Genomic DNA, 26,428 nt, shown 5'->3' on the forward strand with positions numbered 1-26,428 from the left:
GTGACACCAACACTATGAACTCACATACCTAAAAGGGATCACCCCCGATGATATCCACGACGATCTTTTGACGATATCTTGCTTCTTCTTCTCTTTTCTCTCCTTTCTCTCAAGAACCCTAAACCTTACTCTATTTAAAAAGGAAAAAACTGATCACAATTAAGTCTTACACCTTAATATATATCCAAAGACAAGGCTAGGGAAAAGACCAAAATACCCTTACAAATTTCTGGACAGATTTCCTGCCAACTGCCCAACTTTCAAAGGGCATAACTCGCTCATACGAACTTGGAAACGAGCAAACTTTATGGTGTTGGAAAGACCAATCCACGAGCTTTGCAACCATAACTGGAACCACACCTAGATCATCCTGAGCTAGGAGTTATAACTGTTCAAAGTTGGCCAAAACTTCATTATTTTCCATAGCCAAATTTCCCAGATTTTTAAATTCTTTCCAATATGAAAATTTCCAATTCTAAGCCTCTTCATAATTATTTCAAATTGTCGGATGTTACAAAAATAGAGAGTAAATCACTCATAAGTAGCGATAAAAAAGATAAAATAAAAGAGAAAAAGTGCTCATAAGTCAGCGAGATGATCAATTATTTTATGTCGTTAATGATAGTTATAGCATAAACATATCTCGCTTCTTCTCTAGCGAAGTGTCCCTTTTGATTAAACTAAAAATTGAATGGCCCTTTATTATTTTGAAGGGAAAAAGTGATGTTTTTTAAACTTTGGATTCGAAATTTAACCATCCAAACATAACCCATGAACGAGTTTTTATAACAACTTTAAAATAAAGAATAAAAAAAGGAAGATAATATATACTACTCCCTCCTTTCACTTTTAATTGTCATGATTTCCTTTTTTAGAGTCAAAATATAATTTATACTTTCATATAAATTAGGACGAAGGGAACAATAATCACGTTGAGCCATCATGTTTGAAAATCGAAAATCAAATGATCGAAACTAAATAACAAAAACAATCAAATTGTAAAACCGAATGCACAATAATCACTATAGAGTACCTGAAGCAACTAGTAAGGGTGGAGCTAGTTTTTTCAGTTATGGATTCAGCTGAATTCAATTGCTTTGATCTAAATCCTATATAATACATATAAATTGTTAATTTTAAAACCCAATAATTCTAAATGATTAGAAATCCAAATAATTCAATAATAATAACAACATTGCATGATCAGTATTATTAATCATCAATTGCTTTTAATGGATCTTTCTTTGTATGATGAATATTCCTCTCTATGCAAGAATTATACCAAGCATTATGATTTATAATATCAAAGCAAAGAAATAGTAATGGTTTATTTGCCGGCAACATACATAATTTATAAAATATAAATTATGGAATACTTAATTTTCATTGGTGGAGAAATCAAAGGATGGATAAATCTATTTAAACAAAAAAGGACATTAAAGTACTAAACTCAATTATTTGTAACACAAATGTAATAGAAAATATATACATATAGCTATGAGTTCAATTTTGAGAATTAGAGTGTTAACCACATTCCTAATTATAATTTTAGCCATGGGTTACTTTAATTATTTTGTGAGAAGTGAATTTCCAGAGTCTAAATTATTGGACCATACATGCAATGGTGAAATGTATGACAAAAATGGTCCATTTTCAGATAGTTTGTCTTATATATGTTCTTATAGAATTGAGTAATGAGACACCAAAACAAGGTTATGGTTATTACGTAACACCTCCTTATCCTAATGATGCTTTAGCTTATGGTCATGCTACTTGTAGTTCAAATGTAGAATATTCAGATTGTGATACTTGTGTTAGGCTTGCAAGAGGATATTTGATGACTACTTGTGATGGTAGTATTGGAGGTCAACTTGAGTTTGTTGATTGTTCTAGGGATGTACATGGCCGGGTTAGTTCGGGTTTTTCAAATATCAAACCAAACCATTTGTATCGGATTTTTAAATTTATAAACCAAACCAAACCAATAAAACTCGGGTTTTTTCGGTAAAGTATTCATACAAACATATAATTTACTTGTACTTCAAATATTTATTTAGTCCTACTAAAATACAACTATCTAAGGTGTTTCTTAAAAAATAACACAAAATATGATATGATTAATGACACTAAAATATCCAACCAAAAAATAATACGTAATAATGAAATTACGTAAAACAACTATTGCAAATTAACAAGTCATAGTGAAAATGATCATAATTTAAAAGTACTAAATCTTACATGACTAAATATTAAAGGAAATTAAAATTAGATTATGTATTTTAATTGTCAAAACCAACTTAAAACTAAAGAATAAATATTCCATATTATTGTCATTCTTAGTGTTGAATTGATTTTCTTTTTGCATTAGTATTAATTTGATTTTGATTTAAGCTTTATTATAATTACCAACATCTGTGGACTATAATCTTTATTGAATCATTCAGAATTCTAAGTTTCAAACTTGAAATAATATATTAAAAGATAAAAACTATGAAAAAGTATAAGAAATATTTAAAAATGATATCAAAGTAAATATTTTTATGTATAAAATAAAATTTTAAAATTATATATATAATGTCGGGTTGGTTTGATCTCGGGTTGGTTCTTTTTAGTTAAAACCAAACCAACCCAAATATAGTTGGGTTTTTTTTTTCAATACCAAACCAAGTCAAACCAAAACACTAATCGGGTTTTTTTCGATCTGACTCGATTTGAGGTTTGATTCGGTTTTCCGTTCGATATTGTACATCCCTAGATTGTTCCATGAGGTACGAACAATATTCCTTTAGTTAATAAATTAAAGTCTATGTATCTTTTGTTTCTACGATTTGTTGAGATTCAGTCCTTATTCAGTGGTCCTTTTCATATCTTTCCATTCATTGTTCTTCTTTTGTGGCCATTGGTTTAGTGTTGTAATAATTGTGTTGTTGAATTTGATGTGCTTAATTTGATTTTGTAATGTTTATTTAAGTTGCAAAGTGTTTTTAGACAGACCAAAATGCAGATTTCAGAAGTTACAGGTGCAACCCACGATTACCACCCATGGATCATAGGCGGGGTTCGTAAATGGCCACCTACAGCCCTCCCCAGAAAAGCCTAGAAAATTATTCTAAGTCCAGACCTACGCCAGGACCTACAGACCATAGGTTAGACCACAATCCATGGTCAAGGGTCGTAGGTCGGACCCCAGATTTCTAGTCCCAGAATCCCGTCGACGGTTGACCAGGACGGACCATGGGTAAGTCCACGGACCGTCGGTCAGTTCCGTCGGTGGCCCTGACAACTTTTAAGTCAGGGGTCGTTCAATCTTTTCCTTACGCATTGGACCCCTAAACTACGTGGTTTTGATCAGTTTTAATCTAGTAACTTAATTAGAACTTACCCTAATCAATCTTTCACCAAAGATCAAGCGAAACTTAGAGCAAATTAGAGAGAGAAGTTGAGCAACCCTCCAAGAAAATGCAGCAAGGTTTTCATCAGTTCCAGCTCCGAAGTCAAAAGATTTCTCCGTGAATTTCGTCACCAAGTATGTGGGATTTCACTAGTGGGTTCCTTTCACCCATTAGGTCCCTAGAATTCAGTCAGATTCTTGATTCCCTTCATATTATCTAGACCTAGGGTTTCTAGAATTTCAGCAAATTATTATGAATTAGTTATTTTAATGTTCCTAATCAGATTATCATGTAGTAGTATAGTTTTACCCAGATTCATGCATAAATTCAGAACCCTAGTTATGTAGTTTTAGTTCATGAATTACATAAATTAGGACAGATAAACAGATATACATGCCTCAATTTTCGAATGTTTCATTATCAGATATACATGTTGCAGTTCAGATTTTGCATGTCAGTTGTATTTAGTATCAAGTCGAGTTCATAGCTAGAGTTAGTTTTGTCGAGTTTGGTTGAAGTCTATGTTAATTAGAGTTAGTTAATGTAGTGGGTAATTATTTTGTTTCATCTTGTAACAGAGTTGTTATAGGATTGAAGGATTAAGAGTTTAATTCCTAGATCGCAAGAGCTTGTAATATGAATCTTGACTCTTTGATTAGTGAAGTTGTTGGAGAAACCATGTGAGACAGGTCGTGGTTTTTTCTCCCTTGAGCAAGGAGGTTTTCACGTAAACATCCTTGTCCTTTACTTTAATCATTACTTTCAATATTGTTCTTAACTTTGTCAAGGAACCTGGTCCATTGCCCTATGATGGACACATATAAGCTAACAACATTTAATACCCTAACTACCATTACCACAACTAGTAGCTTACTAGATTTTTCTAAGTTGTGTCACCATTTAAAGGACAAAAATGTCTCAAGAGAAAAATTAATGAAACTTTCGATATAAAAGATGCATATTTTGCACAAATTTTAGAATTACGCTTGTGTATAAAATGTATATAAATTTGGGATAAGGCACAAGTATCCCTATAGAGTTTCGACTATAACCGAAATCTCAGAGACACATCTTAACTAAACTAAGGTCCTATTACACCTACTAATTCATCGTTACAACTTACGGCATGTTCATGAACATGACGTAGCTATTATATATGTTCTTAAATTTCAACTATGTCTAATCGTAATGTGCATTAAGTTTCTAACATGAAAGGGATAAGACACTAGTACCCCCCTAGACTATGATCGAAATCTCAGAGACACACCTTAACTAAACTAAGGTCCTATTACCCCCTGAACTTATTTTTTTTGTAATTTTGTACACCTTTTTGGCCTACGTGGCCTCCAAACGTCTCCCACACGTCTCACTTAAGTGGAGTCACGGAGTGTACCACGTAATCCAAAAGGTGTATAAAATTACACAAAAAAATGAGTTAAGGGGGTAATAGGACCTTAGATTAGTTAAGGCGTGTCTTTGGGATTTCGGCCATAGTCTAGGGGTACTTGTGTCTTATCCCAACATGAAATGAAAATTGTTTGTCTAATCGTAATTCTCTTTATTTTCAGAAACCACATGGTCATGTTTCGTTTTTTTCTGAACTTTAATCACATAAGTGATAAGTGGACCCTTTCAACACATTATTTGTTCTTACTTTTATGTCTATTGCTTCTCAGAGTATATATATAGAAAATAACATTCATATTTATGAATCGTGTAGGAGAATTTTGGTATGAAATATGTATATAATTATTATACAAACGTTGTATGAAGCTCATGCTAGTTACTGAAAATCTAATAAAACTACGACAACATTATACACAACATTCATATCAAACTAAATAAAACTACAATACCACCAAAGGATATGTTCCTCCCAGATCTCGAGTTCGAACTCTCGATATGGAAAAATTCAAATTTTACCCGAATAATCTCAAATTTTATATTATTAGTCTTCTTGACGTTCCAGTTCTTTTGAGAAATCACCAATTTAAAACAAAATTCGTTTTTAGCAAATCAATTTTGAAAAGTTGGCCTTCAAGATCTTACAAAATCTTTATATATGGAATAACCTCCGAGGCTGAATTCGAATATTTTACTTCTTCTCTTCAAAGTTACAAAATGCATCTTCGAAAAATTGAGAAGCCATGCTCATCATATTTTCCTATAGATTCCCCAAACAAGGAAACTTAAAAAGAAAAGAAAGGTNTACCTTTAGTTTATTGGAAAATTTCAAATAGCTTTGATACATCTTTGCCTTTTTGATAAGTAGACAAAAAGAAAAATTTTAAGTGGCTCAAGTTCTAGTTAAGGTGTTTAGCAAAGTAAATTCTGCAAACAACTTTAAAAGACTGCGGGTGACTTAAAGCCTATGTTTTTCTTTAAATCATTTATTCTATTCTCAACCTACAATGTCAATCGTCAATTGCCTAGTGGTGATACTTATTGATGCTTACTCTTTATAGATATCGAGCAGCGAGAATTTCGATATAAAATATGCATATTTTGCACAAAGTTTAGAATTCCGCTCGTGTATAAAAAGTAAATAAATTTGGGATATTGCACAAGTATCTCTCTAGAGTCTAGACTATGACCGAAATCTCAGAGACACATCTTTACTAAATTAAAGTCCTATTACACCTACTAATTCGTCGTTACAACTTACAGCAGGTTCATGAACATGACGTAGCTATTATATATGTTCTTAAATCTCAACTATGTCTAGGGTAGGTAGCACAAAGACATTGAAAGTGTGCATTAAGTTTCTAATATGTATATAATTATACAAACTTTGTATAAAGCTCATGCTAGTTACTGAAAATCTAATACAACTACAACAACATTATACACAACATTCATATCAAACTAAATAAAACTACAATACCACCAAAGGATATGTTCCTCCCAGATCTCGAGTTCAAACTCTCGATATGGAAAAAATTAAATTTTACCCGAATAATCTCAAATTTTATATTATTAGTCTTCTTGACGTTCCAGTTCTTTTGAGAAATCACCAATTTAAAACAAAATTCGTTTTCAGCAAATCAATTTTGAAAAGTTGACTTCAAGATCTTATAAAATCTTTATTGAATAACCTCCGAGGCAGAATTCGAATATTTTACTTTTTCTCTTCAAAGTTACAAAATGCATCTTCGAAAAATTGAGAAGCCATGCTCATCATTTTTTTCCTTTAGATTCCCCAAACAAGGAAAATTAAAAAGAAAAGAAAAGTATCTATTATTTAACGGAAAATGGCCAAAAATATTCCTGAACTATAAGAAAAAGTTTAAAAATACTCTTCATCCATCTTTGTGTCTAAAAATATGCTTCTACTCATCTTTTGATCTAAAGATACCCTTCCATTTACCTTTTTGGCTCACATATACTCTTAAAACTAACTAACCTCGCTTTATTTTGTTTTTTAAAAATATTTATTATGTGTCATTTTTTTATTGGATGAAATAAAAACCCCACCTCTTCTAGATTTTCCATTTATCCAAGTCAAAAGAACCCTAATTTTATTTGAATTTCTTTTTTTTTTTTTAACTAATAGTTTTTTGAATTTATTGTATCTTATTTTTTAAGTTTGTTTTGGATTGATGAAGAAGAACATTGTTTTGACTTGGCTAACACTTATAAGAAAAAAAATTAAAAACTTTTTTTAAAAACCACTGTAGTAGTATTTTGTATTTTCTAAATAATAGAATTTCTAGAATATGGCCACAAGTTATTGTCTTGATGCTTAATAATGATGACTGTTTACAATCGGTGTTAAGTCGTGCATACGATTCGAAAACATACTAAATACTCCTTGAATATCAATGGCATGAATTTTTATCAATACATTCAACTTTAATGCATTTTAACTTTATTTATGTGTAATTTAGTGGATGTTAGATATGACTTTATTATGAACTTATACATCGATTGAATTGAAGTAACAATTTGATTTTGATATGCCAAAACTTTGTGCACTCATTCTAAACACATTAGTGAGGACCTATTAGTCATTGAACTATATGAGAAGAATTTATCTGATTAGAGTTGCTTGGTATATAAACAGGCAACAATTCATTGGACAAAACTTTTAAAATAATGTTTGTCTTTCTCAAACAAACTTTCTATCTGCACGAGGTAATGGTACAGTCTGCATACATTTTACCCTCTCCAAACCCACTTATAAATTTCATTGCGTATAAAATATATAAGTCAAAAATTATTTTTCATACATATATATTAAATTCTGAACATTGTTAGCAAAACTTTTAGCTTCCGCCGCTACATTGAAGTTATGGCTTAGACCATAACTTGTGTCATGCAATTTTAAGTTCTTGGCTTGCAGTTAGCAGAGAATATATACTTTTCTTTAGCATTAACCTCAAACTCTATCATCTTTCTACTTTAAGACTTTTTCCCCTGTCTGATTTCTTAAGCTTTAAATACTCAATTCCATCATAACAATATTATTCATCTCTCAATCTACTGCTTCCAAATATTCATTTCCATACACACTTCACCTTTTTTCAAAAAATATGCATTTCCATACACACTCTTCTTCTTCTTCTTCTTTTCAACCCTAAATATGGCTGATGCTTTTGTGTCATTTGCAGTTCAAAAATTGGGTGATTTCCTCATTCAACAAGTTTCCCTGCGTACAAGTCTCAGAGATGAAATTAAATGGCTGAGAAATGAGTTACTCTTCATACAGTCTTTCCTCAAAGATGCAGAACTAAAGCAAGGTGTAGATCATAGAGTTCAATAATGGGTGTTTGAAATCAACACTATTGCTAATGATGCTGTTGCTATACTCGAGACTTACAGCTTTGAGGCTGATAAAGGTGATGACGATGAATTTGCTAGTCGTCTCAAGGCTTGCGCTTGCATATGTCGGAAGGAGAAGAAATTCTACAATGTCGCCAAGGAGATTCAATCACTCAAGCAGTGAATCATAGATATCTCTCGCAAGCGAGAAACGTATGGTATTACAAATATCAATAATAATGCAGGAGAAGGGACACGTAATCAGTCTGCCATGGTTACAACATTGAGGAGAACTACTTCATATGTGGATGACCAGGATTACATTTTTGTTGGACTTCAGGATGTTGTACAAACATTGCTAGCTCAACTTCTCAAAGCAGAGCCTCATCGAAGCGTCCTCTCCATTCATGGCATGGGCGGATTAGGCAAGACCACTCATGCAAGAAACCTCTACACCAGTCCTAATATAGTCTCAAGCTTCCCTACACGCACTTGGATATGTGTTTCTCAAGAGTACAACACAATGGATCTTCTTAAGAATATCATAAAGTCCATCCAAGGTTGCACCAAGGAAACTCTAGATTTGTTGGAAAAGATGGCAGAAACAGATCTAGAAAATCACCTTCGTAAGCTATTAACAGAACGCAAATACCTTGTGGTGGTTTATGATGTATGGCAGAGAGTAGCATGCGAGAGTTTGGAAAGAGCATTCCCGGATAGCAAGAATGGCAGCAGAGTCATTATTACCACGCGCAAAGAGGATGTTGCTGAAAGAGCAGACGAAAGAAGTTTTGCTCATAAACTTCATTTCCTAAGCCAAGAAGAAAGCTGGGATCTCTTTTGTAGGAAACTACTTGATGTTTGAGCAATGCTTCCAGAAATGGAAAGTCTAGCTAAGGATATGGTGGAAAAGTGTAGAGGCTTACCTCTTGCGATTGTTGTATTGAGCGGACTACTTTTGCATAAGAAGGGGCTAAACGAATGGCAAAAGGTGAAAGATCACCTTTGGAAGAACATTAAAGAAGGTAAATCTATTGAAATCTCTAATATACTATCCTTAAGCTATAATGATTTGTCAACTGCGCTCAAGCAGTGTTTTCTCTACTTTGGTATTTTTCCAGAAGATCAAGTGGTCAAGGCTGATAACATAATATGGTTGTGGATGGCGGAGGGTTTCATACCCAGAGGAGATGAAAGAATGGAGGATGTCGCTGAAGGCTTCTTGATTGAGCTGATAAGACGAAGCTTGGTTCAAGTGGCTAATACATTTTGGGAAAGAGTTACTGAATGTAGGGTTCATGATTTACTCCATGATCTTGCAATACAAAAAGCATTGGAGGTAAACTTCTTTGACATTTATGATCCAAGAAGCCACTCCATATCCTCTTTATGTATCAGACATGTGATTCATAGTCAAGGAGAAAGGTACCTCTCACTTGATCTTTCTAACTTAAAGTTGAGGTCAATTATGTTCTTCGATCCAGATTTTCGTAACATGAGTCTTATAAACTTCAGGAGTGTGTTCCAGCATCTATATGTGTTGTACTTGGATATGCCTGTTGGGAATATGTCCATAGTACCTGATGCCATAGGAAGTTTGTACCACCTCAAGTTCTTAAGTTTGAGAGGTATCTGTGATGTTCCGTCTTCCATTGGCAACCTCAAGAATCTACAGACACTTGTTGTTGATGCGGGCGGATACACTTGCCAACTACCCCGCGAGATAGCTGACCTGATAAATTTAAGACATTTAGTTGCTCGGTACTATTCAAAACCTCTGGTACATATAAGCAAACTCACCAGTCTTCAAGTTGTTGATGGCATCTCTTGTGATCAGTGGAAAGATGTTGACCCTGTCGATTTAGTCAATCTTCGAGAATTAAGCATGGAGTATATTAACAAATCTTACTCCCTAAACAACATTAGCAGCTTGAAAAACCTTAGCACTCTCAGATCGTTTTGTATAGGTGGTCAATCATTCCCATCCCTTGAATTTGTTAATTGTTGTGAAAAGCTCCAGAAATTGTGGTTAGATGGGAGAATAGAGAAACTGCCTGATCTGTTTCCAAATTCCATCACAATGATGGTTCTGAGGTTCTCAGTACTGACAGAAGATCCGATGCCTATTTTGGGAATGTTGCCAAACCTAAGGAATCTCGATTTGTTTAGAGCTTATGAAGGAAAAGAAATAATGTGCAGTGATAACAACTTCAGTCAACTGGAGTTCCTTATTCTTTATGATCTTGAGAACCTAGAAAGATGGCATTTAGGCACAAATGCCATGCCTCTGATTAAATGTCTTGGTATCCATGACTGTCCAAATTTAAAAGAGATTCCTGAGAGAATGAAAGACGTGGAGCTGTTGAAGAGGAATTATACATGGTGAAGCTTTTCAAGCATATATGATGTCTTATTTCGGCCTCTTTATAATCATAGAGGTATTGATGGGGGCATTTCTGCCAAGCACTTGAAGACATTGATTATTTTCGGGCTATCAATGAGAGTGGTTTTAGTGTTTGATTTCTTATTGTTTTAAGCTTTTTGAGTGAGTCTAATTGGTTTGAACATTGTTGTTTGTAGTTTGTAGTTTCCTCTTAACTGAAGGCTTACTTCACTTTACTTTGAAGAATCCTATGCATATTGATGAAGCCAGTGCGAGGGCTGTGAACTTCGAAATGGAGAGAAATTTGACAAAATGACCTTAAATCATTGTAAACTGACCCCTAATCAAATGGTTTGGGATTCAGATAGCTCCTTTTATTCGTCCCTCATCTTTAGCTGTTTTTTAAGTTTTATATTGCAGTTAAAGATATACATGACTGCAACTCAATTTCTTGCCTGAGATCAAAAAGACTTTTTGACTCTAAAATGTATTTTCACAATTTTCTTGCAGCATGGGCAGACTGTACATATTGGGGGCTTAGTTAGACTGTATCTAGTTCTTGCATCAGTAGAAACAATCTATGTCACTGTCTGGGCATCACCAAGTGTTTCTCTTCATCTAGGGAAGGCAGAAAATGCCGATGAGTTCAAGAACAACCATGCTGGAGTGAGATTGCAGGTAATCTCCAATTCCTGCAGTATTTCTGATTCAATAATATTTCCTCCTTTATTGCCAATTCCACTCGAACTGTATCAGTATGCTTTTGATGACACTTAATAAGGCTGGGACTAGACTAACCATTTTCTCCATTGGGAGTTTGCAATGGAGCTTTTGTAACCTGTCTATTCATATGCCTGATCCCTTCTAAGTTCTGACCAAGTGGGCACTACATTACTTCCTAAAGCAACATCAAGAAAACGGCGGGAAAGGATGAAATACTGCTATTCATAGCAGACTATACATATCGAATATTGATCATGTAATGGAATCTTTTCCTTGGGCTCTGTGGCCCAAATGCATCACAACATGATTGCAGGTTTTTGTTCTTTCTGTGTATGTTTTTCCAAGTTAATATCCAAAGGGATATTTGCTCCAGGAAGCTTAGCAACTTGCATCGTTAACTATATCTAACGAGTTGTGTTAGTTCAACGCTCTCAGGTGCTCTTTTTCATCATCTTCTGCTCCTATCTTTCACCTTTCAAATTTGGACACCATACAATATGTGTACCATTGATTATTATGGGCCACAGATGAAACTGGTGTATCGTTGCCTCTAAGATGGTTTCAATCTGCTCAAGCGTAAAAGGAGAACATTTGTAAAGAGCACAGAACTATGCTAATTGTTCTGTTTTTTTTTTAATCTTCAGCCTCCCATTTCCATGGAGCGAGTTTCTGAGTTGGGACAATGGCAAAAGCAGGAAGTAAAAGCACGTGGAACGAGCTGGGATGTCAAGAGCATGGATGTTGCAGTTGCTGGCTTAGGATGGTTCTCCCTAGGTTTGAAAGGTGAAGCAGATTTAGCGTTGTGGACATATGATGGCATTCAGATCACATTGCGTGAACCATTGGTACTTGATCGTGCAGCCTCTATCGAAAGACCTGGATTTTGGCTACCAAAGGCTATATCAGAGGCCATCGTAACTCATCGAAGCTTGAAGGTCAAGAAACAAGGGAAAAATATCCATCAGAGGAGACAATGCAACTTTCATAAGTATCCGACTAAAAGAGGCAGCTGAGTTAATTTTCTTGTGAACATTTCTATTGTACAAGGTCTTGTATGGCGACTTAAAATGGGCAGGTTGGATTGAATATGAGCGGATTGAAAACAGATTAGACAAAAGGGAAAAGAATCCCATATGAAGGAGAACAAATAAAAACAAGAGGGAGAGAACACATGCCATTATAGTGGAAAACAGGAACCTGTAGAAATTCCTTCTTGTTTTCATTCATCTCTTATAATCAAGCACTCATTTTAGCCTTTTTTAAGTTACTGTGTTCTAAATTACTAGTGCTCCCTCCGTTTCAAAAAGAGTGACCTGGTTTGACTTGACATGGAGTTTTAGAAAATAAAGAAAACTTTTAAATCTTGTGGTCCTAAATTAAAGTTATGTCAAATGTACTAAATTGTCCGTCCTTCAATCTTGTGGCTTTAAACATGCCTCGTGGAAAGCTGAAATTAAAATGTTATCAAAAAAGGAAAGATGTCATTCTTTTTAAACAGACTAAAAAAGAAAGGAGGTCATTCTTTTTGAACTAGAGGGAGTAATATTTTTCCAGTTCTCTTTGTTTAAGTATATTAGATAACTAAATTGTATTGTTTCCCGTTATTTACATGCTGTCACACATCAGTAATTTGAAAGAGGAACTACACGAAAAGTAGGTTGTGGGATAAAACAGAATTACTAGATATTTAAACCACTAACAATCAAGGAGCAGTGAGATATTCCAAAAAAAAAGTACCTTTCGCTTTAGTGGGAAATTTCAAAAAGCTTTAATACATCTTTATCCTTTTTGATAATGGTTGTCTAATCGTAGCTCTTTTTTTCAGAAACCACATGGTCATGTTTCGTTTTTTTCTAAACTTTAATCACATAAGTGATAAGTGGACCCTTAATTGAACACATTATTTGTTCTTACTTTTATGTTTATTGATTCTGATCTCTATCTCCCATTTCCCAACTTGTATTTTCAATCAAAAGTAGTATTCCTGAAGATGGCTGATGCTTTTCTGTCATTTGCAGTTAAAAAATTGGGTGATTTCCTCATTCAACAAGTTTCCCTGCGTAAAAATCTGAGAAAGGAAATTGAGTGGCTGAGAAATGAGTTACTCTTCATACAGTCTTTCCTCAAAGATGTAGAACTAAAGCAATGTGTAGATCATAGAGTTCAACAATGGGTGTTTGAAATCAACACTATTGCTAATGACGTCGTTGCTATACTCGAGACTTACAGTTTTGAGGTTGGTAAAGGTGCTAGTCGTCTCAAGGCTTGCGCTTGCATCTGTAGGAAGGAGAAGAAATTCTACAATGTTGCCGGGGAGATTCAATCACTCAAGCAGCGAATCATAGATATCTCTCACAAGCGAGAGACTTATGGTATTACAAATATCAATAATAATTCAGGAGAAGGGCCAAGCAAACAGGTTAGAACATTGAGGAGAACAACCTCATATGTAGATGAGGATCACATTTTTGTTGGCTTTCAGGATGTTGTACAAACATTGCTATCTGAACTTCTCAAAGTAGAGCCTCGTCGAAGCGTCCTCTACATTTATGGAATGGGCGGTTTAGGCAAGACCACTCTTGCGAGAAAACTTTACACCAGTCCTAATATAGCCTCTAGTTACCCTATGTCACGCCCCGAGCCTACACCCTGGGCGGGACCGGCACCCAGAGACCATTGTTGGCCCCAGGCGAACCCTTGGCCTGACTTTCTTAACTCAGCAGAAACTTAACTCAACAGTACAACTCAATGCAATGAAAGGTTATAAAACAACCAACTGATGCATAACATGCCAAAAGGCAGCTCGAGTCTCAAAATGGAATATTTACATTTATATATAGATGAGAGACTCAATACTAACTGACTAACTGTCTACGAAGCCTCTAAAATACTGAGATGGATATTGGGACAGACCCGGCAACATCCTAATAGATCAAAACTAAGTACACAAAACAATTGAGTCCTCCGGAAAGCAAGGAGGCTCACCACTGACTCTGGAGTGCTCAGCTGGATCAACGACGTGCAGGATGCTGATCTGGGGTACCTGTGTCTGCATCGTCATAAGATGCAGGCCAACTGGCATCAGTACATTGAATGTACGAGTATGCGAGCTAGAAAGCTAAACCATGACTTAAGCTTGAAAAAAGTACAAGAGAACACTTACCTTGGCTCTGTTCAACTCATGAATAACTGAACTCAATATATAAAGCAATAAGACACATGCAATATATAAAGCTTGTAAAACTCTTAAAACAAGACGTAAAAATCATATTTATAATATCATGAAAATATCATGCTTCCTCTCAAGGTCTACTTGTGCAATGTATGAATGAAGTCTCATACCCCCATCCATACTAAGCAGAACCTTCGAGGAACCATGCTCTTTCTACTGTGGGAGCTTCTCTAACCGACAAACCACCACTATGAATATGAGTGATGATACAACGTTTTACCTCACGTTGCCGGAGGACCATCCTATACCTTGCTGTGATATAGGAAGCTAATGATACAACGTTTTACCTCACGTTGCTTGAGGACCATCCTATACCTGGTCTTGATATAGGAAGCTAACTTTACTAAGTGGATCCACTAGCTTTACTTTACGGGTTCATCTAAAAAGTATGACCCGTTAACTCCCATGTTGGCTACATGGTTCTTATGGAGAGTTGAGTTTAATATGAACTCGCATCCCCACATCGGTGCTCGATACTACTCCCAAAATACTTTTAACTCATAAGTGTTTTAAACACATCTTTCTTTAAATGAGATAATTACTCAAAATCTAGCCCAAAGGCTCTTTTGGAAATCATAGCCCCTTTCTTACTCAAATGTAAAAACATTTAGAAACTTCTTTGGGAATACAAAGTTCCCTAATTGGTTTTGAGAAATGAACTCAACTTACACTCTTGACTTAACTTGAGTCTAGAAACTCTTTACTTAGCTTGAAACTCTAAGCTCTTTGCTTGACTTGAAACTTGAGTCTAAAATGAAGTTAAAACGTTCAATGAAGACTCTTGAAAAGCTTGGAAGACTTGCTTGACCTTACTTCTTAACATAGCGTGACTTGACTCTAACTTCTCTTTAACTTGATACTAACTTGCCTTGAATTGAACTATGGATTCAAGGTATATGATCACACGTATTTGGATGAGTTCGGGATGTTTAGAAACACTTTGGGGTGTGGGAAAGAACTAGGGAACATAGGTATAACACCTAGAACATGCATGAGAAGGCATGGAAAGAATGGGAAAGCTTGGCACTCTGAAAGGCGCGGAGCGCCAAGCTAAAAACTTCAGAGAGGGCCTGTTGGCGCTCTGAGTGGCGCGCAGCCCCAAGGGCTGGGCTTCAGGGTCCCTCTTGGGGAGCGATGACAGGCGTGACGCGCCAATCCCCTTGCCTAGAAACTCGACTTTTCCCCCTCTTTTCTTCAACTCTAAACCATCCTTACTTCAAAGGAACTAACCCCAAACACTAATGATCATCATATCCCTCAACATACCATGGATTACAACTCAAAACACAACCCAATCATGTCTCACAACCAACAACAACACAACTAACAACATCAACAACAACTAACAACTTCAACAACCATTCCAATCCTTCCTCAAATCATAAAATGAGCTTGGTGTGTAGGGGAAAGGATCAACCCACACAAAGAACTCACATACCTTGAAAGGGATCACCCTCGACGATTTCCACGTTGATCTTTGACGGAAACTTGTTGATCTCCTCTTCTTCTCTTCTTCTTCTCCTTCTTCTCTTCTTCTTCTCTTCTTCACTCTCAAGAACCCTAACTTTCTCTCCTTTAAAATGGAATAAAAATGCTCCAAAGTCAGCCTAACACACCATATAATCCCAAAAGAAATGGCTAGGGAAAAAGACCAAAATGCCCTTAATTTCCCGGACAGATTTCTCTGCCAACTGCCCAACTTCTAAAAGGCATAACTTGCTCATACGAACTCGGAATCGAGCAAACTCGGTGGCGTTGGAAAGATTATTCCACAAGCTTCACAACCATAACTGGAAATACTCCTAAATCATCCTGAGCTGGAAGTTATGACTGCTCAAAGTTGGCCAAAAACTCACTGATTTCCACACTGGGCCAAATTTCCAGATTTTCAAATCCTTTCCAAAAATGAAAATTTTCAAATTCCAAGCCTCCTCTTAGCTATTTCAAATTGTCGGATGTTACAATATATCCCCCTTGGAAACATTCGTCCTCGAATGAGGTTACTCTTACAAAGCTAAGGGTGTAACAATTACTCAAACACCCAACAAACAACTAAGCAAACACAACAACCATCACAACATGCTCATTATAATTAAAAGAGCACTAAGAAGGAAATTAATACCTTAATCTGCGTTTCCTCCGGATTCAAAGAGATGTGGATATGTCTTCTTCATGTCCTCTTCGGCTTCCCAAGTAGCTTCTTCAACAAATTGGTTCCTCCAAAGGACATTGACTGAGGCTACATCCTTCGTTCTCAACCTACGAACTTGACGATCTAGAATCTGAACAGGAACCTCCTCATAAGATAATTTATCCTTGATCTTAATACTTTCAGTCGGTAGGATCAATGAAGGATCACCTATGCACTTCTTCAACATGGAGATGTGAAATACCGAATGAACCGCTTCTAGTTCCCGTTGTAACTCCAACTCATAAGCAACATTGCCAATTCTCTTGGCTGTGCGGTAAGGTCCAATATATAGGGGACTAAGTTTCCCCTTCTTACCAAACCTCATAACCCCCTTCATGGGTGAAACCTTCAAATAAACCCAATCATCTACTTCAAACTCTAACGCTCTTCTCCTAACATCAGTGTAGGATTTCTGGCGACTCTGTGCCGTTTTCAACCTCTCTTGAATCACTCTCACCTTCTCCAAAGCTTGGTGAACTAAATCTGGTCCTATCAACTGTGCTTCACCAACTTCAAACCATTCAATAGGAGATCTACATCTTCTCCCATAACGAGCTTTGTAAGGAGCCATCTGGATGCTAGAGTGATAACTGTTATTGTAGGCAAACTCGATGAGAGGTAGGTGATCATCCCAATTGCCTTTGAAATCGATCACACAAGCCCTCAACATATCCTCTAAAGTCTGAATAGTACGCTCTGCTTGCCCATCAGTCTGAGGATGAAAGGCAGTGCTTAAGTTCACCTTGGAACCCAAGCCCTTCTGAAAAGATTTCCAGAACTGTGCAGTAAACTATGCACCTCTATCTGAAATAATGGAGACTAGGACTCCATGAAGTTTCAATATCTCTTGAATATACAACTTGGCATAATCTTCTGCTGAGTAGGTAGTCTTTACCGGTAGAAAATGGCTAACTTTGTCATTCTGTCGACAATCACCCAAATGGAATCATGCTGTCTGCGCGACCTTGGTAACCAAGTTTGTCACGCCCCGAGCCTACACCCTGGACGGGACCGGCACCCGGAGACCATTGCTGCCCCCAGGCGAACCCTTGGTCTGGCTTTCTTAACTCAGCGGAAACTTAAGTCAACAGTACAACTCAATGCAATGAAAGGTTATAAAACAACCAACTGATGCATAACATGCCAAAAGGCAACTCGAGTCTCAAAATGGAATATTTACATATATATATAGATGAGAGACTCAATACTAACTGACTGACTGTCTACGAAGCCTCTAAAATACTGAGATGGATGTTGGGATAGACCCCGCAACATCCTAATAGATCAAAACTAAGTACACAAAATAATTGAGTCCTCCGGAAAGCAAAGAGGCTCACCACTGACTCTGGAGTGCTCAATTGGATCAACGACGTGCAGGATGCTGATCTGGGGTACCTGTATCTACATCGTCATAAGATGCAGGCCAACTGGCATCAGTACATTGAATGTACGAGTATGCGAGCTAGAAAGCTAAACCACGACTTAAGCTTGAAAAGAGTACAAGAGAACACTTACCTTGGCTCTGTTCAACTCATGAATAACTGAACTCGATATATAAAGCAATAAGACACATGCAATATATAAAGCTTGTAAAACTCTTAAAACATGACGTAAAAATCATATTTATAATATCATGAAAATACTATGCTTTCTCTCAAGGTCTACTTGTGCAATGTATGAATGAAGTCCCATACCCCTATCCATACTAAGCAGAACCTTCGAGGAACCATGGTCTTTCTACTGTGGGAGCTTTTCTAACCGACAGACCACCACTATGAATATGAGTGATGATATAACGTTTTACCTCACGTTGCCCGAGGATCATCCTATACCTTGCCTTGATATAGGAAGCTAATGATACAACGTTTTACCTCACGTTACCTGAGGACCATCCTATACCTGGACTTGATATAGGAAACTAACTTTACTAAGTGGATCCACTAGCTTTACTTTACGGGTTCATCTAAAAACTATGACCCGTTAACTCCCATATTGGCTACATGGTTCTTATGGAGAGTTGAGTTTAATATGAACTCGCGTCCCCACATCGGTGCTTGATACTACTTCCAAAATGCTTTTAACTCATAAATGTTTTAAACACATCTTTCTTTAAATGAGATAATTACTCAAAATCTAGCCCAAAGGCTCACTTGGAAACGATGTTCCTTTTTCTTGAAAACTATCCCAAAGGCTCTTTTGGAAATCATAGCCCCTTTCTTACTCAAATGTAAAAACATTTAGAAACTTCTTTGGGAATACATAGTTCCCTAATAACTTTTGAGAAATGAACTCAACTTACACTCTTGACTTAACTTGAGTCTAGAAACTCTTTACTTAGCTTGAAACTCTAAGCTCTTTGCTTGACTTGAAACTTGAGTCTAAAATGAAGTTAAAACGTTCAATGAAGACTCTTGAAAAGCTTGGAAGACTTGCTTGACCTTACTTCTTAACATAGCGTGACTTGACTCTAACTTCTCTTTAACTTGATACTAACTTGCCTTGAATTGAACTATGGATTCAAGGTATATGATCACACGTATTTGGATGAGTTCGGGATGTTTAGAAATACTTTGGGGTGTGGGAAAGAACTAGGGAACATAGGTATAACACCTAGGAACATGCATAAGAAGGCATGGAAAGAATGGGAAAGCTTGGCGCTCTGAAAGGCGCGGAGCGCCAGGCCAAAAACTTCAGAGAGGGCCTGTTGGCGCTCTGAGTGGCGCGCAGCCCCAAGGGCTGGGCTTCAGGGTCCCTCTTGGGGAGCGATGACAGGCGTGACGCGCCAATCCCCTTGCCTAGAAACTCGACTTTTCCCCCTCTTTTCTTCAACTCTAAACCATCCTTACTTCAAAGGAACTAACCCCAAACACTAATGATCATCATATCCCTCAACATACCATGGATTACAACTCAAAACACAACCCAATCATGTCTCACAACCAACAACAACACAACTAACAACATCAACAACAACTAACAACTTCAACAACCATTCCAATCCTTCCTCAAATCATAAAATGAGCTTGGTGTGTAGGGGAAAGGATCAACCCACACAAAGAACTCACATACCTTGAAAGGGATCACCCTCGACGATTTCCACATTGATCTTTGAAGGAAACTTGTTGATCTCCTCTTCTTCTCTTCTTCTTCTCCTTCTTCTCTTCTTCTTCTCTTCTTCACTCTCAAGAACCCTAACTTTCTCTCCTTTAAAATGGAATAAAAATGCTCCAAAGTCAGCCTAACACACCATATAATCCCAAAAGAAATGGCTAGGGAAAAAGACCAAAATGCCCTTAATTTCCCGGACAGATTTCCCTGCCAACTGCCCAACTTCTAAAAGGCATAACTCGCTCATACGAACTCGGAATCGAGAAAACTCGGTGGTGTTGGAAAGATCATTCCACAAGCTTCACAACTATAACTGGAACTACTCCTAAATCATCCTGAGATGGAAGTTATGACTGCTCAAAGTTGGCCAAAAACTCTCTGATTTCCACACAGCCAAATTTCCAGATTTTCAAATCCTTTCCAAAAATGAAAATTTTCAAATTCCATGCCTCCTCTTAGCTATTTCAAATTGTCGGATGTTACACCCTACACGTGCTTGGATATGTGTTTCGCAAGAGTACAACACAATGGATCTTCTTAAGAATATCATAAAATCCATCCAAGGAAACTCTAGATTTGTTGGAAAAGATGGCAGAAACAGATCTAGAAAATCACCTTCGTAACCTATTAACAGAACGCAAATACCTTGTGGTGGTTGATGATGTATGGCAGAGAGAAGCATGGGAAAGCTTGAAAAGAGCATTCCCGGATAGCAAGAATGACATCAGAGTTATTATTACCACGCGCAAAGAGGATGTCGCTGAAAGAGCAGAGAACAGAGGTTTTGTCCATAAACTTCGTTTCCTAAGACAAGAAGAAAGTTGGGACCTCTTTTGTAGGAAACTACTTGATGTTCGAGCAATGGTTCCAGCAATGGAAAGTCTAGTTAAGGATATGGTGGAAAAGTGTAGAGGCTTACCTCTTGCAATTGTTGTATTGAGCGGACTACTTTCGCATAAAAAGGGGCTAAACGAATGGCAAAAGGTGAAAGACTGCCTTTGGAAGAACATTATTGAAGATAAATCTATTGAAATCTCCAGCATACTATCATTAAGCTTCAACAATTTGTCAGCTGCGCTCAAGCAGTGTTTTCTTTACATTGGTATTTTTCCAGAAGATGAAGTGATCGATGCTGAAAACATAATACGTTTGTGGATGGCAGAGGGTTTCATCATACCCAGAAGAGAAGAAAGAATGGAGGATGTCGCTGAAGGCTTCTTGAATGAGCTGATAAGACGAAGCTTGATACAAGTGGAAGATACATTTTGGGAAAAAGTTACTGAATTTAGGGTTCATGATTTACTCCGTGATCTTGCCATACAAAAGGTGTCCGACACAAACCTCTTTGACATTTATCATCCAAGAAAGCACTCCAAATCCTCTTCATGTATCAGAGTTGCTATTCATAGTGAAGGAGAAAGGTATCACTCACTTGATCTTTCTAATTTGAAGTTGAAATCAATTATGATCTTTGATCGAGATTTTCCTAATGTGTTCTACTTGCACATTAATTATGGTGGTGTTATACCTGATGCCATAGGGAGTTTGTACCATCTCAAGTTCTTAAGCTTGAGAGGTATCAATGGCCTTCCGTCTTCCATTGGCAACCTCAAGAATCTACAGACACTTGTTGTCAGTGAGGACAGATGCACTTGCCAACTACCCCGCGAGATAGCTGACCTAATAAATCTAAGACATTTAGTTGCTCCATATTCAGAGCCTCTAAAATGTATAAACAAACTCACGAGTCTTCAAGTTCTTAAAGGCTTTCGTTGTGATCAGTGGAAAGATGTTGAACCTGTTGATTTAGTCAATCTTCGAGAATTAAGCATGGATCGTATTAGGAACTCTTACTCTTTAAACAACATTAGCAGCTTGAAAAACCTTAGCACTATCAGATTGCTTTGTGAAGGTTCTGAATCATTCCCATCCCTCGAATTTGTTAATTGTTGTGAAAAGCTCCAGAAATTGTGGTTAAGAGGGAGAATAGAGAAACTGCCTCATCCGTTTCCAAATTCCATCACAATGTTGCTTCTTTGGGACTCAGTACTGACAAAGGATCCGATGCCTATTTTGGGAATGTTGCCAAACCTAAGAAATCTCCAATTGATTTGGGCTTACAAAGGAAAAGAAATAATGAGCAGTGATAACAGCTTCAGGCAACTCGAGTTCCTTCGTCTTTATATTCTTGTGGACCTAGAAACATGGCATTTAGGCACAAATGCTATGCCTCTCATTAAAGAACTTGTTATCGAACGTTGTCCAAAGCTGAAGGAGATTCCAGAGAGAATGAAAGACGTGAAGCGTACTTGATAATAGGAAAGGTAAATATACAAACAAATCCCAATCCTACATAACATTTCTTCATTTTCTCCTTTTTATATAAATAATATTTGTGTTAAATCAACAGAGAAGAGGTTGCACTTGAAGACATTCACCTTCATCAACTTGGCTTCTCCAACCATCAATCAAGTTGGATTATTTCAACATTCTGGTTTTTTTTTACCAAAGTATTGACAACAAAAGTATTTTTGGATCAAACTACAAACGGATGATACTTTTATTCCTTTCACATAGTTTAAGGGCATTTTTAACTCTTTTTCCTCTTTTATATAAATAATATTTGTGTTAAATCAACAGAGAAGAAGATGTCAATTGAAGATATTCACCTTCATCAACTTGGCTTCTCCAACCATCAATCAAGTTGGCTATTCTTTCTTATGTTTTGTTTTTTCAATGTTTAATTTCTTTCTGTTTTTGGCTTTTCTTAGTGTGTGGAAACATGCGTTGGAAGACAACTTTTTTTTGGATTTTGTGATGACTTAATTATCGGAACAATGTTAACAATGTTCTTAAATCATATCATATTATACTAGAAGTCGGAAGCCACAAAAGTAAAAGTTGAAATACTATTTTACCCCTATCTTAATTTAAAATGTTATAAAATATCTAAGCAATTAAATATTAAATAATAATTATATCATATCATATTATATTAAATACTAAAATGAAAAGATGTTTTAAAACGCATTTTAAGAATGTCTCTCCATTCTCCAACGTAACTTTTGAGCTTTCTACAGAATTTTAGGCAAACTTTTGGCTTATAAAGATCATGTGTATGAGTTAAAATTATTATTGACAAATACATCAGCTAATTCGTCTTTCAAAGCTTAGAAGAAAAAAGAAATTGATTTCATCAATTACAGAAAATGCTTAAGCATGGAGATCGCCGATAGGTAGAAGGTTGTAGTGGAGTGTTCTCTTGCTTTCCGAAGGGTTTAGGCTTAATGGTGTCTGTCGTAGTAGTACTTTTATTCTTGTACTATCTTGCTTTTGCTTTCTACCACCAATTGTTTTTATGGTGTTTCGGTTATTGCACTTTTTTTTTTGTTGTTGTTATTGTTTTCGTAATAGTACATTGTTATATTAATTATATTCTCATCACTGTCATTTTTCTTTTTCATATTTACTCTGATTTTGCTACACTCGACTCAAGTTGAGGGTCTTCTGAATTGAAGTAAGGTCTATGCACACCCAACACTCCCTAGACGGATTTCATGAGATATGTTATTATTATAAAAGAAATAGTTATAAAATCAGACAACAAATTTAAACGTTTGGGCTGAATTGATAAATGTACATCTATTTTGATTTGTTAGCAAGTTTTGTCAAGAAATATGTTTATTCATCCTGTTTGATAAGTTAATGATAATTTTTAAGATTTCTTTTGCCGTTAAATTTCAATTCTCTTAGTTAATTCAGTATTTAGAGGTATTTACATGCACTTCCAGTAATCTAGAGCATGAAATTCAATCGGCATATTTCTATATGCCATTATGGGGCTATATGATATTGATTTTTTTCACGTATTTAATGCTAGATGGTAACTGCGTTTGTCCCTTTTTTTGAGTTTATTTCTATTTAGCAAATAAATAACTAAAGTAATGAATTACAGTAAACACAATATAAGTTCAAATTTTAAATGGTGTCTCTGTATTATAACAACAAATATTTTCTCAAATGACATAGCTTTTAAAATACATTATTGATTTAATATTTTGTCACACAAATTTTATAATAAAAGCTGAAAATATATATGCAACGGATGTTCCAAATACTAGATAGGTATGGCCCATGCTAGCACGGGACCCAACATTTATTAGTTTTAAGGTGAAAGGCATTTGGTTGTTATTTTTAGACTGTTTTTTAGAATATTGATAAATTATTTATTGTTTAGCATTGACTCAAATTTCAAACAACTATTTGTCTATCTGAGTTTTAAGTTTTAAGTCATATTGTTCTGAAGTTCAGTGTTTCATGTGCAAAATTTCATAATTCTATATCCTCATGTTCATTTTTTTAGGTTAATATTTCAGATGAGTTCAATTATTCAGTTCAAATTTCAAGAAATTGTATCCCTAAATTATGTATTTTCACTTCAAAACTTCTAATTGCAACTAATATCAGTATAAAGTATTAATCAAAACTTAACATCGTCAATTTTGCCATTCTAAGTTTCCATTTTTCAGTTCAAAATTTAGAACATTATTATCGTAAGTTTCAGTTTCCAATTCAAAACATCATGACAGTGTCATAAATATTAATTTTCCAATTTAAAATTAGGATATTATATCCTTATGCTTTCATCATGTAGCTCAAACTACATGATTTTAATATCAATCTTCAAACTTGTACAGAATAAGGCTTAAAAGGGGGGGGGGGGGGGGGGGGGGNGATTCAGACAATAATTGGTTCACATATAAGGTGAAAGGACGGCCACACTGGTTGAGGTGTAGAGGAGGTGGGAGCAGGGGTGGAGGCAGCATATAATGAGGGGATTTTGAACCCCCGTATTAAAATTTCTAACTCCGCCACTAGGTGGGAATGAAGTGAGGATAATTAAGAAGCCAATTGACCCAACTTGTATGCCAGCTAGATGGGTACCAATTCCAAACATCATGACAAATGTCCAGATTATTACTCACAAATTCGGAAACTTGATTGAGTGGAACTGTAGGAAAACTTATTTTAGATTGCACACATATTACAGTGTCCTTGCCTGGTATGCAATACCAATATATAGCAAAACATGTATGATGGAAAAGGAAAAGAAAATTCACCTCTAACGCCAGTTGCTCAAATATATATTCAATAATTGCTCGATCGGTACTACGCCATCTGACCTATATCGCATCACAAGTTATTTGCTTCTGCAAATTGCTAACAACAGAAATATGCCTTACATGGAGAGACCAACCTGTAAAACTCAATAAATTAGGAACCACAATTATATTAAAAGGGCAACTGCATCAATAAAACAACAATAACATACTTATAAAGAAGGGTCTGAGAATGGTAGTGTGTATATAAACCTTACCCGGCCACTATCTTAGAAGCGAAAAAATTCTTTCCAATTGACTCTCGACTAAAGGAAAAACAAGCCCGAAAAAAGAAATAACAAAAGTACAAGAAACATAAGATAATAACAAAAAACAATCGATAGTAAGAGAATAGAAATTACAATACAATAATTGAGGTACATAAAACAATAGAGAGTAATAGAAATCGAAGGACACGAAACTACCAAAGCAATACTATGACTACTAAGATAATATTATGCTAAAAGCTGCATAGATTCAGCTAGAAAAAATTGATTCCTTATATTTAGAATCTGCGACTAAAACAAAAGTATAAAACATCAATATAAAAGGTAATGATTCTTTAACATAAACAACATTTGGATTGTAATTCTTAAATTGGAACTAATCAAACAATTTATCTCGGTTTTCGCAGATGAGTGTTTTACATATCAAATAGACGAATTGTTTAAGAAATATGATCAAAGTCACTAAAACACATCGTTTAACATACAAAATGGATGTTTAAGTTTTTCAGGAAATCTCGGACAAACCGTTATGTAGATTAATAAAATTTTATCTTAGGAGTCAAAACAAACTTTAAAATGACATGATGCACACTTTATTTTTCCAGATTATTCAAAGTAAAATACATAACTATTGTCCGTCCACATTAAGAACATAATTTGGATTCTGATGGATTCTAAACTTGTTGCCAAGCACCTTTATTTGATATTAGACCATTGATACATGTAAAAGGGATTTAAACTTTAGGCCTGGGGAAAGATATATTATATTGCTCAAACTCATTAAAAATGTCACCAGTTGTGTGTCCAGCACGGGTGAAACAACAACAATTTTGAAAAGTCAAGTAACATAGAAAAGGGCTATCAAACCCTCTACAACAATGACTATGCCTCCACCCGAGCAAGTTGGGAGCCAATTTCTCTTGATGTTTAGCCAGCGAGCATACAACGTCTAGGCCTTTAGTGGTATGTACTCTGGTCTCTGGATATGCCAGCTTGATGAAGATTCAGGAAATATCAATGAAAGCTGAAATTGCAGCATTTACAAGCTCCACTAATTTAGTGAGAAATTAAATTGACGGTAATGGCATTAAAAAGATAATTATCTTTTTTGAGTCTGCTGGAATGTTTCATTTGGGGATTTGTTGAAAACTTTTGCGGAGAGGTTTTAGGGAAGGGGATCCAGAAGTTTGTTTCTAGAAGAAGTAGTTTCTCAAGAACAACTTCAGTATAAAAATATGTTTGATTAAAAAAT

General features: G+C 35.8%; 1 protein-coding gene and 2 pseudogenes across 2 annotated transcripts; all 3 read left to right on the top strand.

Moving 5' to 3' along the window:
• The first annotated feature begins 7,974 nt into the window (after positions 1-7,974).
• On the top strand, positions 7,975-10,585 carry LOC125851458 (disease resistance protein RPP13-like; annotated as a pseudogene).
• A 105-nt stretch (positions 10,586-10,690) lies between these two features.
• Positions 10,691-12,362, top strand: LOC125851461 (GTP-binding protein BRASSINAZOLE INSENSITIVE PALE GREEN 2, chloroplastic-like). 2 transcript variants are annotated; one of them, XR_007444911.1, is made up of 3 exons: positions 10,691-10,864; positions 11,047-11,214; positions 11,904-12,360. XR_007444911.1 is itself a non-coding variant. In XM_049531249.1 (3 exons), exons 1-3 carry the CDS (start codon positions 10,849-10,851, stop codon positions 12,270-12,272), a joined length of 576 nt encoding a protein of 191 aa, XP_049387206.1. In that variant the 5' UTR covers positions 10,769-10,848; the 3' UTR covers positions 12,273-12,362. The 2 variants fall into 2 exon arrangements, 1 of the variants encoding a protein (XP_049387206.1); XM_049531249.1 differs by having other exon boundaries at positions 10,769-10,887; positions 11,904-12,362.
• An 859-nt stretch (positions 12,363-13,221) lies between these two features.
• LOC125851459 (disease resistance protein RPP13-like) lies at positions 13,222-22,119 on the top strand (annotated as a pseudogene).
• Positions 22,120-26,428: the final 4,309 nt, after the last annotated feature.

Source organism: Solanum stenotomum, unplaced genomic scaffold (assembly GCF_019186545.1).
Source record: "Solanum stenotomum isolate F172 unplaced genomic scaffold, ASM1918654v1 scaffold25957, whole genome shotgun sequence".
NCBI lineage: Eukaryota > Viridiplantae > Streptophyta > Magnoliopsida > Solanales > Solanaceae > Solanum > Solanum stenotomum.